At 54.8% G+C, this 14,062-nt stretch overlaps 1 protein-coding gene across 3 annotated transcripts in view; it reads left to right on the plus strand.

Moving 5' to 3' along the window:
- Nucleotides 1-2,345: 2,345 nt before the first annotated feature.
- Nucleotides 2,346-14,062, plus strand: part of SCUBE3 (signal peptide, CUB domain and EGF like domain containing 3) — a 35,213-nt gene continuing 23,496 nt past the window's right edge. For all 3 annotated transcript variants that reach the window (XM_037144331.2, XM_037144333.2, XM_037144332.2), the window contains exon 1: nucleotides 2,346-2,964. In XM_037144331.2, coding sequence (XP_037000226.2) covers nucleotides 2,880-2,964 — 85 coding nt within the window. In that variant the 5' untranslated portion in view covers nucleotides 2,346-2,879. The remainder of the gene's footprint in view (nucleotides 2,965-14,062) is intronic.

A 14,062-nucleotide genomic window follows, 5' to 3' on the forward strand; every position in this document is an offset into this window, starting at 1 on the left:
CTTACAGGGCGGAGGGCAATGTGACCAGCACCCCAGTGATGTAAGCCCTGCTCCTGCTCCCATCGAACCCTCTGAAGGGCTGGTGGTGGGCTGGTACCACACCGAGGGCAGGGAGCCAGGCCGGAACTGCCTCTTCTGCCTGGATGTGGAGGAAGCTTAGTGAGTCCAAGAAGAGCAGAGGAACAAAGTGAAAAGCTGGCAAAATATTGGGGGGGGGGGCGGTGAGGAAACTAGCGTAAAAGACACGGAGACATAGTGGGTAGGGCAGGATAACTCACTCAAGCCTCCCTTCCCCCGTGGCAGGGCAATGGCCACGTTCGGAGGCCCAGGAAGTCACACTGAACTCGAGAGGTCTGAGATAACCTGTTAATCCACCCCCACAGACTCCTCCACGCCCACCTCACCTGTGGTTCACAGGGTGGCCGGAGCCCTCCTCCCTAGGGACCCAGAGGTCCCATGCCAGTGTCCAAAGCAAGGCCCAGTACACACTCCCTTCCTACGTTGGGGAGTCCTCAGCTCTCTCCCTATGTCCCAACATCGATCAGGCTTCATCTGGCATCCTACAAGTCTTCCTTTTTTCTTCTTTTGATAAAAACACTTTCTTGTTTGGGGAAGAGACGATGGCAAGTTTGCACTTGCCCTTCAGCCCTACACATAATTGGTGGCAGCAGGCAAAGCTGCTTCAAGAGGAGGGTTTATCGATGGAATGAAAGAGGGAAGTCCTAGAAAGACAGGACTGGGAGGGTCCTTGGAGATCACCTGACCCAACACTGCTGTGACCCCCACGCCATTCCGTGATCTGCGTGCTCCCATCCCAACCATCATCTTCCCTGCCAAGCAGAGAGGTTCTCAAGCCTCCTCACCCAGGCTTTCGAGATGAGGACACTGAGACCCACTGAGATGCGACATGCCCAAAGGAAGTCTTTGTCTCGGGATAGAGCAGGGACAAGAAACCAAAATGCTTGAGTCTCTTTCCTTCCTTCTGCGTTTCCTCTCAATCCCCGGGGGGGAAAGAAGGGCTCAGTTCTCCCTGAGGGCTAAGGAGACCTCTGACAAAGCCTTCCTGTCACCCCAGCTAATGTGGATTGCCAGTGTCAAAGGTCTAAGAACTGAGTTATTTTCAGGGAGATCCTGGTCACTGTCCCTTTTGACTGGGTACCCTAAGGGCTCTATGAAGTTAGCTGGGTCCCAGTGGTCTCTGCCTTGCAGAAACTAGCTCAGAGGCATAGGTAAGTATCTGACATAGACTCAGTCAGAGTGAAGGCCCACACTCCAAGAAAGCTCTCCTTACTCTTCTAGGGGGTCTTTCCTCTCTCCCCTGGCTGGAAAGAGAGCAGATGCAAAGCTGGTGAATGTGTCAGGAGGCTGCGTCCGTAGTTCAGGGACACTGTTCCTTTGGCATACTTTGCCCTATTTTTTAAATTTTCACTTATCTTTCCTCAACTGCCCTTGCAGTTGGAGGGATAAAGGGTTAATGGACTGGTCAGGACATCTTGAAGCTTCAAAGGAAGGTTTGGAGGAGCATGTTGTACATACCTTTGTGTCTTTGTATTCACACACACAGGCGTATCTCGGTGGGCTAGCTTTTTCCCATGTCCGGTGTATTAGAATGGTTTGTATGTGAGCCCAGGTCTGCTTGGGTAGGGTAGTTCAGTGAGCTACCTCCAAGGCCCTAGAGCTGGTCGTCACAGCTGGGGAGAAAGCTGGTTTCTTCTTGGTCCTGAATTAACGTTGACACAGCATTAGCTATGGGGATTGAGTCCTGGGGGTGAGAGATGTGCTGGAGTTGAGAAGGTGTCAGTCGGCCCGTTTTCGAGGTGCTTTGTTTTTCGAGGTCTTATGTGGCTGTGTCTGTCCCGCGTGTCGGGTTGTGTCAGGGGACATGCTTGGGTGCCCGTGTGCTCCTGTCCGCCCCAGCCTCCTCGACTGCCCGCACTCCCTTTGTCTCCTTGAGGTATGCGTGCAAATCCGCATCCCGCGGCCCTCTCGCGTGTGAGCGCGGGGTCGCACCCTGAACCCCCACTCTTTTTGCGGGGAGAGAGGACGAGCGGGAGCCGGGTGCTGTTTGGTCTGGAGCCGAGCCGGGGCTTGCATTGATCCATTGATTGTGCGCGGTCTGTGCCTGACCTCCCTGCTCCCGGGGAAGCCGTCTCCATGGAGACCGGGCCCGCTCCCCCAGCGTCGGATTGTAAATTCCTGCAGGCAGCGGCCCGGCAGCCTGGGGAGGGGGCCGCCGCGCCCGGGCGCGCAGGGGGAGCGGCCGTCGCGCCGAGGCCCGATTTGAAAGAAAAAAGGGCACGAAAAAGGAGGTGGTGGAGGAGGAGTGGGGGGAGGAGGAAGAAAAGGAAAAGGAGCGAGGAGAGGAGGAGAAAGGAGGAGGAGAAAGGCGAAGAAAAAGAGACGGAGCCTGAGAGACGGAGAAAGAGCGAGAGAGGAAGAAAGAGGCAGAAAGGGCGTGTTTCTGGCGCTGCGTTTCCCCTCCCCTTTCTCAGGTCCCTCGCTCGGGTTCTGCGCGCTCTCCTGCTGGAGCTCTCTGCGGGCGAAGCTGGAAATTGGGTGGGATTTTACGGAGCAGCCCCGCCGCCGATAGCACAGCCCGGCTAGGAGAGGGCGGGGGCTCCCCTCCGTCAGCGGCTCCGGACGCCCCAGCCTCTGGGCGCTCTCCGCCTCGCTCTCCCCGGCGTCGGGTCGGGAGAAGACGGCAGCATCGGGAACCTCCTGCCAGGGAGCCGCGGTCCGCGCCCCGCACCCCAGCCCCCGGCCGGGCCCCGGAGGGGCGCCCCTCCCCTCCCCCCTCCGGCGAGCGGGGGCCCGGCCCGCTTCCGCCCTCCCGGAGCTGCGAGACCGGCCCCGGCCGCCCGGCCGCGGGTAGCTCCAGCATGGGCTCGGGGCGCGTGCCTGGGCTCTGCCTGCTCGTCCTGCTGGTCCAAGCCCGCGCCGCCCAGCACAGCAAAGCCGCGCAAGGTAAGGAAGGAGGAGCTCGCGGCCGCGGGGCTGCCGAGTCTGCGGGGCCCGAGGGCGGGGACGCGATTTCCAAGGGGCAGGGCAGGTGTTGGAAAGCCTGCTGCTGTCAGGACCCGCACAGTGCGCCACACTCCCGGGCTGGGGACCTGCCCTCTGGGCGCTGGAAGAGCCAGAGGTGGCACGGATAAGTGAGAAGTTTGGGGGGTCCTGAGCAGACGTGACCACACACCTAAGAATTCTGCCTATTTCACTGCCACTGCCATCTTCGAAACACTTCTTGTCCTCCAGAAGTATGAGACAGAATCTTCTCTCAAACGTTGCCAGAAACTTCAGTTTTGGCCTGGAGAGACTTGGCGTGAAAACTTTTCAGTCATGCCTCAGATTTCTGTCCCTTGTTCCCAGTCCGTATGCGAAGTTAGATAGAAAGTTCGAAGTTGTTGCCTTATCAGTAGAAAAATGTTAAAGAAAAATAGAATCTTTTATGGGAAAACAAACTCGTCTCTCAGGGGATGGTAGGGGTCTGAAGAAGAGAATTTCTGTGACTCTGGCTCCCGGCAAGAATGTTGTGTTTCTGCCTCTTTGGGGGGAAATCTTTCGTCTTGCATGGCTTTCATTTCTTATCATAATATTTATTTATTAAGGCCTCGGGTTTCCAATTCCATTTAAATCCAGGTCAGAATTGCATTGAAATAACAAAGTAAAATTCCAGACTGGGGAGCTCTGACAGATCCCTCTAGGAATTAAAGAGAGAGACGGGGAGGCCCTCCTGCCTCCCAGGCTGCTTGCTTGGCCAGTCCGGAGGCTGTGCTGGCAGAAGCCAGGCGGGCGGACTGCGGTTCTCTTGGGGCAGCCTCCCCTCCCCCTTGACCTCTTGCTGCACCCTTCCCCCATGGTGTCCACACCCAGGAAGAGATTTATGTGGACAAAAAGAAAATTCCTCCTGGCAAAGGCTTTGCCCAGGAGAACAGAATTCTTCTGCCTGTTATCCCTGAGCTCCTGAAACCAAGCTGGGTATGGAGGTGGCTGGGCCAGAAGGAAAAGTTGAACTTGGGAGTTGGGGAAGCCTGGGTCTGTGGTAGTCAGGTAGGTCACTGTGTCCCGGAGCCTGAGCACTTGGCTGTTAAGCTGCTCTTTGTGCTGCATAGGCTCCCGCTCTGTTCAAAAGGAAGGTGCTGTATCACACCATCCTCTTCTCCCAAAACACTGCCTCTTCCACTACCCCTGCCTCCTCCATCCTGTCCTTTAACAGAGCCAAAACAGAGACCTTCATCTGTCAAATACCTTGCCCCACCCCCAGCCCCTCCAACCCCAAACTGCTTCTGTTCCAGCCCTGGTTCCAGACAGCCCACTATCGCTGCTGCCCCCAGCCTGGGAGCAGCCCCTCTCCTACTGTGGATTTGCTTGTGTTTTCATAAACAAAGCTGGCTTTTGTAGTGCGTGCTGACTTACTCATAACAGGGAATTAGCTAGGGAGTTTAGTCTGAAGGAAGGAACAGATTTCATGAAATAATCTAGAGACAAGATAAGGGCCTCTTTCAAGTTGGAGCCAGTGTCTGTAGTTGCCTAGTAAGACTGGGGGGCAGGGGGAGCAGTGGGGGAGCAAGCAATATCTTCATTCAGAGGGGTTCCTGGGGCAGATGGAAACTCCTAGAAGGGACAGGTGCCATCGAACCAAGGCTTTCTAGACTGTGAGATCAGCCCATCCATTCAGGGACTGGAGGACTCGGAATGCCTCCAAGGTACTCCGAGGCTCACCCAGCAGGGTGGGACACCCTGCTGGCTGCTGTGGGAAATGCAGCCAGAGTGGAGGCCCCTCCCCTCAAGGAACTTAGCTTTGTCCTCTGCTTATCTCACATTTGGGCCATATTTACTCTACCTGGGCTGTAGTTCGCTTGCTTCTTCCTTCCTACTGATCCCGAGTCTAGCTGGGCATGGAACTGCAGCCTGTCATTTCAGCTACCTTTGACCCAGATATTCAGGAGATTTATCAACCTCGTCTGCCAGAGATTTCTAAACAACGTGCTTGTTGAGTTAGAGGGATGTCTCTGGACCCAAATCTGCAGGCCAGTTCTGCAGGAAGGACAGGTACTGACCGAGCAGGGCAGCCTTACCCACAGGCAGAGAATGCTGCGGACCTCCCTCACTTCCAAACGTGACTCCCAGGTGTCACCAGTTCCATAAAGTGAGCCATTAGTGCCACGTGCTTTTAAACGATGCTCTAGCAGGTCTTGAAAGTGCAAATACCCTTGGTGAGTATCTTGCACAGTTACTGTATCTCTGGCGATATCTGGATCTTGTCCCTTTTCTCCAGAGATTGTGGGGCGGGGGCAGGGGACCAAAGCGATGTGGAATGGGGAGGAGGGGAGGGACAGAGAAGGGACCCTAAGTGTGCAGGTGAGTGTGTGTGTGTGTGTGTGTGTGTGTGTGTGTGTGTGTGGAGGGGGGTGAGGTTCACCAGGATCACCCACAGGTAACACAGCTGGGCATCTGTGTAAATTGTGACTTAGTTGTTGAGCGTGAATAGGATGTTTTAGTGTCTTTGAGAGCTGTGGGTGGGTGAGTGGGTGGGAAAGCTGTGTGACTGGGGCGAGTACATGGTTTTGAGTGTTTTTCAAGTGCCTGAGTATTTTAAAGTAGACAGACTGGATAACCAAGATAATTGTTAACTTAAAAGCATTAATTTGCTTTGGGGGGGGCATACAGCCGTGGTTAACAAGGCCTAGTCCTGGTGCAGGGCTCAGGTTACAGCTGAGTGAAAAGGTCTCCTGGCCTCAGGGAAAGCTCGTCCCCAAGAGGCTCCGGGAGGGAGTGCCTGCCTGACCCATCGGTTCACCTGGTTGTTTTTCTCTCCTCATTGGGGATAGAATTTTGATAAAGTCGTGTATTTAGAATTTCCCAGTAACTCCATCCTGGGACCGAGAGTACTCATCTGGCGGCAAACAGTGTCTCTCTGTGTCGGTGTGTCTGTCCGGGTCTCTGTCTGGGTGTTTGTGTGTGTCTCTCTTTCTTTCCCCCACCCCTTTCTTCCTCTTTAATGTGGCTGTTTCCTCTCCTCCTGGCTTCCCTGGGCTGCTGTGGCCAGCCCTTACAGTGAGGGGACTGTTCCTCCTAGCCCCTCCCTCCAAAATATGAAATGAAAGCCATGACCGTGTCAGCGGGCGAGGGTGGCCCCATGGGCAGCTGGCTGATGCCCGCGCCCCATCCAGGCCACACTGGGGAGTCAGTCCCCAGTCTCAGAACCTGGTCTTCCATCTAAGCACCCCCTCCTTTTCCAGAGGGTGGAGAGGGGCTGGACTGCTTAGAAATTCCTCAGGAATCCCTTTGACCTCTCTTCTCTCAGTGACAAGTCCCCTGGGGGTGGGGTTAGAGAACTTTTCTACTTCTTACTCTTCATCTCCCCGAGTCTCTTTGCAGGGTGGAATGAGAGAGAGGGGAGGAGAAGACGGGGGAGCCAGAATTACTACAAGCAGAGAAAGAAGAAAGTTATGGGCAACCCCTAAATGAGACTGTTTTCTGAAACCTTCAGGAGTCTGAGAGCATGAGAACCGGTTTGAGATGTGAGTGGCTGGGACCTGTTGTAAAAGGAGCCAGCCTGGGTGTGAGTTTGAGAGTGTGAGGTGAGGCGTGCATGCACTGGGGTGTGCGTGTGCACGCACATGTGTGTGCACGTGTGCGTGTGTGCATGGGCCCAATGCTCCTGTGAGAGGAAAAAGGAAGCGGGGCGACGTGCATTTTGTTTTGGTTGGAGAAGTGAGGAAGGGTAATGGCTCGGTCTTGAACTGGAGCAGGGGGAGGGAACAGATGGCATCAGACCCTCTCGAGAAGGTGGAAGTGGAGAACTTGCTGCCTGAACTCACCCTGTCTCTTCCCCGGTTCTGGTCCCCTCCCGTCAGGGCGTGGGCCTCCTCTGATGTGCTGTGCCCCTAGCAAATGACTGCTTGTAAGAAAGAGTCCCTGTCAGGGCTGGAAACTGCAGAGCTGCTCTGGGGCTGGCAGTGCCCGCAGGAGGCCCAGGCCTGGGGGCAGCTTCTTGAGGCCCAGCTCTAAGACAGGAGTCTGGAAAGAGAGAGACTGCTGGTCTCTGGGGGGGAGCGACACCACTGCCCACCCAGGGTCGTTGGAGGGGTAGAGGAGCTAGTCGCCTGGGCTGACAGGGGACGTGGACCCTTAGCCTCTCCCCAGTGGCCCCTCTGTCACCAGACTGGCCGCTCTCCCCCTCCTGTGCCCACATATCGCCAGCCCCAGGCGACACAGGGTGGGGAGCGTGGAGCCGGCGCATTTACGTAGAGACAGAGCCTAAGGGGTGGGGCTTCTGGGGAAATAACTGAAATTCTCTTTGTCATTTGTGAAGTGGACTAGAGTGTCAGCAGGGTCCCTTTCAGCTCTGAGATTCTGCACATCTCATTGAAATCCTTTCCACTGAAGGCAGAAGACACACGCAAGCCTCAGCCCTGCAGCAGCCACCTCCCCGGCTTCTGGCCTGAATCTCAGGCCCTCTTCTTCCTGGGCCCTGCCCCTCTGCTCCCTGGCCCAGTGAGTCTGCATCGCTTGGCTGCTCTTCCTTTCTTCCCCCACCGCATTGTCCTGGGGCGCCCAGTACCTGAAAGTTCTTCCCCTGCTCTTACATGGGGTGTTTTCCCCTGGAAGTAGCCTCTGCAGAACAAATGTCTCTGTGCGTTAATGTGTGTGCTTCCAACAGCGCTGGGAAGTGGAGCTCAGGTGTTTGTGTTCTAGGAACTGAACACTCTGGGTGCGGTTGGGGCCCCATCGCCTCGCTCACACCATACCCCCTCCGCTCTGACACTAGCCCTCTGCGTTCTGCTCCAGCCTCCGTGTCTCCCCTCTTCAGGCCATTGGATACTTCAGTTTGGCCCCGCAGGCAGGATGATGGCTAAACAGGGCGCAGTGGCTGTCACTCTCACCTATGGTTTCTCTGTGGCTGTAACCGCTGTAACCGTATCCCTAGAGAACTGGGGGGTTGTGTTTCAGAGCCCCAGGCTGGGGGCTGTTGGCATCTGGGCACCGACAGTGACAAGCTGAGGAAAGACCTGGGCAGAAGATCCAGAATAGGAACCAGATCTTAGAAATCCACGGGTGCGGGTGGGGTGTCAGGGTGTGTGGGTGTGGGGCTGGGGTGGGAGAAGGGGGCCCTTAAAGGGTAGACCCTGGGGAGCAGGTTTACAGAGAGGACGTTTTTACAAGTTTCTAATTATATTTATTTGGAGTTTTCCTGTGGCGGTTTGAAGCTGTTAACAGCAGGAACCTGTATCCCTGGTGTTTGTTTTTATTTCTCACCAGCTGCTTGGCCCAGCATAGAGCATCCAGGGCAGGAGACACCTGCCCACTGCGGCGCTGCCCGCCCCTTCCGCACCGCAGCTCTGCGCGCGCGCCGCCGTGCGCCGCCCTGCTCCCTGCCGCCCGCGCCCGAGCCTCAGAGCGTCCACACACCCACTGCTGATTTCCTTCCACGCGCTGGGCGTTTGCTTCATGCTGGACTAAGTGCTGAGTTGGGGTGGGAGGAGGCCCAACAATAAAGATGCGGAACCCTCCCACAAGTGCGCACAGAGAGGGTGCCTGGCGAGTGAGCACTGGACTGGGAGCGCTGACCTTGGCCCTGTGCCGGCTGCTTGCTCTTTCTCAGATGCCCTCTCTGGCCTGTTCCTCATCTGTGCAGTGACAGGCAGGACCATGTGAGGACCAAATGAAACAGTCCACGTGAGAGCACTTTGCACACTTACTGGAATTATACACCATCTGACATCATCATTCCTTATGTCGTTAATGTTTCCATCCATTTAGTGAGGTAAAACTGCTAATCATGAAACTGGCACCTGCCTCCCTGGCCCTCCCTCTCCAAACTTCTGTTCTTCCCCTCCCTACCACAGGTACCCCCTACCCTACCCTTCCCATAAAGGCCTCTGACTCAAGATTGGTGGTTTAGTCCACACTACAAAGGTGGCTCACTGGGCGGAGCACTGCCCCCCCACACCAAAGTCTGCGGGCTCCGTCCCCAGGTGGGTGCACACCGGGGTTGCACATTTGGTCCCCGGCTGGGACGTGCACAGGAGGCAACTGGTCGATGTTTTTCTTTCACATCCCTGTTTTTCTGTCTCTCAAATCAATGAATATATTCTCAGGTGAGGATTAAAAAAATAAATAGCCCTGACCAGTGTGGCTCGGAGACAACTGATTAATGTTTCTCTCTCACGTCAATGTTTCTCTCCCTTCCTCTCTCATTATAAATAAATAAATAGGGGAAATTTTTTTGTCCATTTAAAGGTACCTCCAACTGAGTAAGAAGCTGGATTAAGGATGAGGTGGGGCGTCAGAGAGAAACTCACCAGGGCCCCCACTGATGATGAGGTTCTCGGGCTTTACCCCACTCCCTCCCCATCACCAGGCACTGACTGCTTTTCCTGGCTCTTCAACTGAGCAGACCAAGCTTGTGTAAGAGGAAAAGGCACTTTTTAAAAAAGAATTAAGTGCTGTGTCTTCTCTCCGGGGGGTCATCTGTGTGGGTTCCCAGGCTCCCCTCACCCCCTGCCTGGGCTTCAGCCAGGCTGAGGATGGGCCTGTCCTCACCCAGTTCCAAATCAGAAAGGCGTGTTGAGAAGTGGGAGATGGGAAGCCGGGCTCCGCCTGTTTCCCTCATTTCTTTGTGATCTGGAGGCACAGCAGAGGTGTGTGCACACCGGTCCTCGTGCGCGTGCTACAGGCTAGGGTGTCACGGCCGGAGCTCGGGCTGCTTCTGCTTTGGACAGTACTTAGGTGTGCGAGGTAACCTGGAGGAAAGGATGAGGGACCTGACCAGAAGCAGCAATGGGACACTGGTCTCAAGTGGCCCCTGGCCTCCCACTGAGGCTGGGAGACATCTGAAGAGATGCCTGAGCAACCAGAGATAACATCTGAAGACCCTGAGATCCTATGGATTCTATAGGATTTCCTAGAAATCATATCATAGATTCACTGGTCCGAGTTTTTTTCTGGCCTCAGTATCACCAAATGGATGCTTTTAAGCAGATATCTTACCTGCTCTGAGTTTCCTGTCCTGCTACCCTTAACTTAACACTAAACTTCCTAGGACTGCCCTCCACCCAGAACAGAGAGGATGCCACAAACGTGGACCTCGTCCCCTCACCCACCAATCCATCCATCCATCCATCTAACAAATATACACTAAATGCCTTTGGTGTATTAGCTGTCTTGCTCACCGCTGACTCCCAGAGCCCAGCACTGTGCTTGGCGTGTTGCAATGCTCAGTAACTGTTGAATGAATATCCTAAACTCTTCCAACTGCTGTGTAGGTTTCAAAGACTCAGAAGCCATGGTCTCAGGAGCTTACAGCTTTAGTAGGAAGATAATACATGTAAACTAAAAGTTGAATAATGGCACAAGGTAGCAGAGGAGAGGGATCGCGATGGTGATTGGTTAGACTATCAGGGAACCTGACAGTAAAAGCCTGGGGAGTAAGAGGAGTAGTAAGTAGATCAGAGAAGGATGAACAGCCACAGCTGGCTGCCCAGTGGTGACGCCCAAACTGGTCCTCCGTGACCAGTGAGATCGGAAGGCACTGAAGGAGAGGAAAATAGAGGAATAAGGTAGGCATACCAAACACTGCAGGCTAGCTTGCCCGGGGCAAGAAGGATGTCACAGCCACCTGGGCACATTGGGACGCTAGGCGGGCTGCTTTGAGTCTCACATTGGGCCCAGCAAATTGGCGCATAACTACCCAACCCCTGTGAGTGGCCAGGTACCTACTGTGGTAATATAAAGTGGGGTGGACTCTGTCTAGGGGTATCGACTTATCTATACAGCCTGCACTCCTGCTCATTTCCTTTTGTTGTTATTCCTGAGCTGGACCTAGGCGAAATTTTGCAGTACATGAAGTGTTTTCCGGGGGGGCTTCCAGCTTCCCTTTTGGAGCACACTTCCCCATCCTCAGAGGGGAGTCCTAGGACTGCCTGTACTGTCCTAACTCGCTCCTGGTCTGCCCTCTAACCATCACGTCCCCACCCAGCCCACCCTTCCTTTCTAGCAGAGTCTTGGGAGTGCTCTGCCGGGCCCTTGAGCAAACCCAGCAGAGGTGGAGGATGACACGCTTACAGACCTGGGCATTTAAGCCAGGAGAGGGTGAGGGAGGGAGGTCCTGGCTCATCTGTGCTCCCTCCGAAGCTGCCACTCTCCCCCAGTTCGGCTTTTGACCCAGCCCAGTGCCTGGGGTGCGGTAAGGGCAGAAAAGGACGGCTTTCACAAAGAACTGGAAGGCAGCCTTTTGGTTCCCAGCTGGCCTCTCACCCACTTCAGCCTCCTCCTTGGGCAGGTCCCAGCAGCGGTGGGGTGGGCAGTGAAACAGGCACTGTCTCCCCCAAGTTCCCCGTCCCACCACGTGCCCCCTGGAGCTGCGTTCCCCCACACCAGGCTTGAAATGGGGCTTTGATAAGGGGAGGGGGAGGAGAGAGAGGTTCATAAAAGAGCCTGGGGAGAAAGTTGGAGAGAAGGACCAAACATGGTGAGCCTTTATTGAGCACTTACTATATGCCTGCACTGTAGTGCTAAGTACCTCGTAAGTGTTAACTCATTTGACCCTTGTGGCAGCCCGAAGGGGGGGAGGGGCCATTATTGGGATTCACATTTACAGAGGAAGGAGCAAGTGAGTCCAGAGGCTGGCCCAGGACCACCCAGCCGTGGGCAAGCTGGCGTCCCAACTGCCACAGTACTGCTCCAGAACCACTTTTCTCAAACGCTCTGCCCTGTGACTGCCCCAGTCTCTTCCCAGTTTGAGCGAAGGGTCTATTCGCATGACCCAAGTTGGGAAAAGGAAGACAGACCACAACCCAGGTCCACCTGCAGATCCTGGCGCAGACGGTCCGGGAGAATGTCTAGACAGTCACACTTTTTCAAAGGCCCCCAGGGAGTGCCAGTGCGTGGCGGGCGTTGAGCACCTCTGCTGGGAACCAGTCCCTGCTCGGACAGTGTTCCCTGCTGTGTCAGGCCAGCTGCCAACACCGGCGCCCCAAGGGAACAAGCTGAGGCGAACTGTGCCCTGGGTGTTGATGGGATCCAGGAGGGGTTGGGTGGGTGGGCAGATGTGGCGGGAGGGAGCTCTGAAAGAATGAACTGGCAAAGGAGAAAATGCTGGGAATATGTGAGGGCCCTGTTTCAGAGCTCTGTTTTAGGCCTGTTCTCCTTTGAAAGGTTCCATCCAAATAGTTGAAGGGCCACTTCCTCAGCAGGTGACCAGCCAAGTGAGAAAAGTAGAACATGCCACATGAGATAGCTTTAAAAAAAATCTTTTAGCCCTGGCTGGTGTGGCTCAGTGGGTTGAGTGCTGGCATATGGACCAGGGGGTCGCTGGTTCAATTCCCCATTAGGACACATGCCTGGGTTGCAGGCCAGGCCCCCAGTAGGGAGCATGTGAGAGGTGACCACACATTGATACTTCTGTCCCTCTCTTTCTCCCTCCCTTCCCCTCTGTCTAAAAATAAATACATAAAATCTTTTAAAAATATGTTTATTGATTTTAGAAGGGGGAAGGGGAGCAGAGAAAGAGAGAAATGTGAACCTGAAAGAAACATCAATTGCTTGCTTCCCCTACATGTCCTGATCAGGGATTGAACCCACAACCTAGGGATGTTCCCTAACCAGGAATCGAACCCCATTTTGGTGTACAGGACAACGCTCCAGCCAACTGAGCCACACCAGCCAGGGCTCGAGATGACTTAAAACCTTAGCAGAGCTGCACCGTTGTAGGTGTGGGTGAGCTGAGGCACACTGGGTCCCCTGGGACCAGGAACTTGGCGGGAAGAGCTTTTAGGTAGACGATGTTGAGCCATGTTCGGGAATCCGGGTACAGTGTTGCTAAAAGGAAAAGAGGATGCATCTCAAATATGAAGAATATACCCTGGCTGGTGTGGCTAAGTGGAGTGAGCACTGGACTATGACCCAAAGGGTCACTGGTTCGATTCTCAGTCAGGGCACCTGCCTGGGTTGTGGGCCAATAAATAAATAAGTAAATAAATATCTTTTAAAAAAGAACGTGATGTGTTAGTGAATGTGTGGAAAGAGGTGGAATGGTTAGTTGTAGAGGGAGAAGATACCATCTTGCAGAGCTGGAGAAGGGCGAGCGTTGGAGGAGCGAGCATCGTGAGGACGGTGGTGAGGGAGGGTCAGACGGCGGGAGAAGCCCAGTGCTGGGAGAGCCCGGGGCTCTGCCGGGGAGCCTGGGCTTGCTGCGGTCAGCACCAGGCTCCTCTACTACTGGCGAGCACTGAGGTGGACGCCAAGGAAGGGGCCAGGAGCCCAGAGGGCCTGCTGCAGACCTTAGTGAAGCATCGGCTGATTCAGAGACAGGAGGATACCTCGGAGATGGCCCTGGAGGAGGCGCTTCGAGGTGAATTTCCCAGTCACCCCCCCGTCAGCGGCAGGGGAAGGGATGGAGAGACACAGGAGAGGAGAGTTCCGAGTGGGATGAGCAGGACGGTTATTCTTCACTGGAGTTGTCCAAGCACCATGCCCGCCTCTAAGGCTTGCAGGGGTTGCCACAGGGCAGGGGGTAATCATCCGGTCCCCCCTTCCGACAGAGACCCAACAAGAACATATAAAACTAAGCCTTCAGCCATTCGAAGTTTGGAATTAGTTGTTAAAAATATTTTTCCCACAGTGGAGGGCAGGTGTAAATATGGGGACACAGCAAGGACCAATTCTGGGTGCCTTGTCTTTTTTCACAAATTTAACCACACTTGATATTTGCTCTTTCCTCTTCTTTAAAAAAAAAGATTTTATTTATTTATCTTTCAGAGAAAGGGGAAGGGAAGGAGAAACAGAGGGAGAGAAACATCACTGTGTGGTTGCCTCTCACACGCCCTCAACCAGGGACCTGGCCCGCGGCAACCCAGATATGCGCCCAGCCTGGGAATTGAACCGGCGACCCTTCGATTTGCAGGCTGGCATTCAACCCACTGACCCACTCCAGCCAGGGCTGCTCTTTCCTCTTGTAACGTTTATCCTGGCTTCAGAACTCAACTTGAACCCCACTCCTTGGAAAGGATTTTTGGTCCACCTAGGCCCCGGGGAATCCCTCCATTCTGAACTCCTGGCG

Source organism: Artibeus jamaicensis, unplaced genomic scaffold (assembly GCF_021234435.1).
Source record: "Artibeus jamaicensis isolate MK-2021 breed Jamaican fruit bat unplaced genomic scaffold, CSHL_Jam_final contig_1539, whole genome shotgun sequence".
Lineage (NCBI taxonomy): Eukaryota > Metazoa > Chordata > Mammalia > Chiroptera > Phyllostomidae > Artibeus > Artibeus jamaicensis.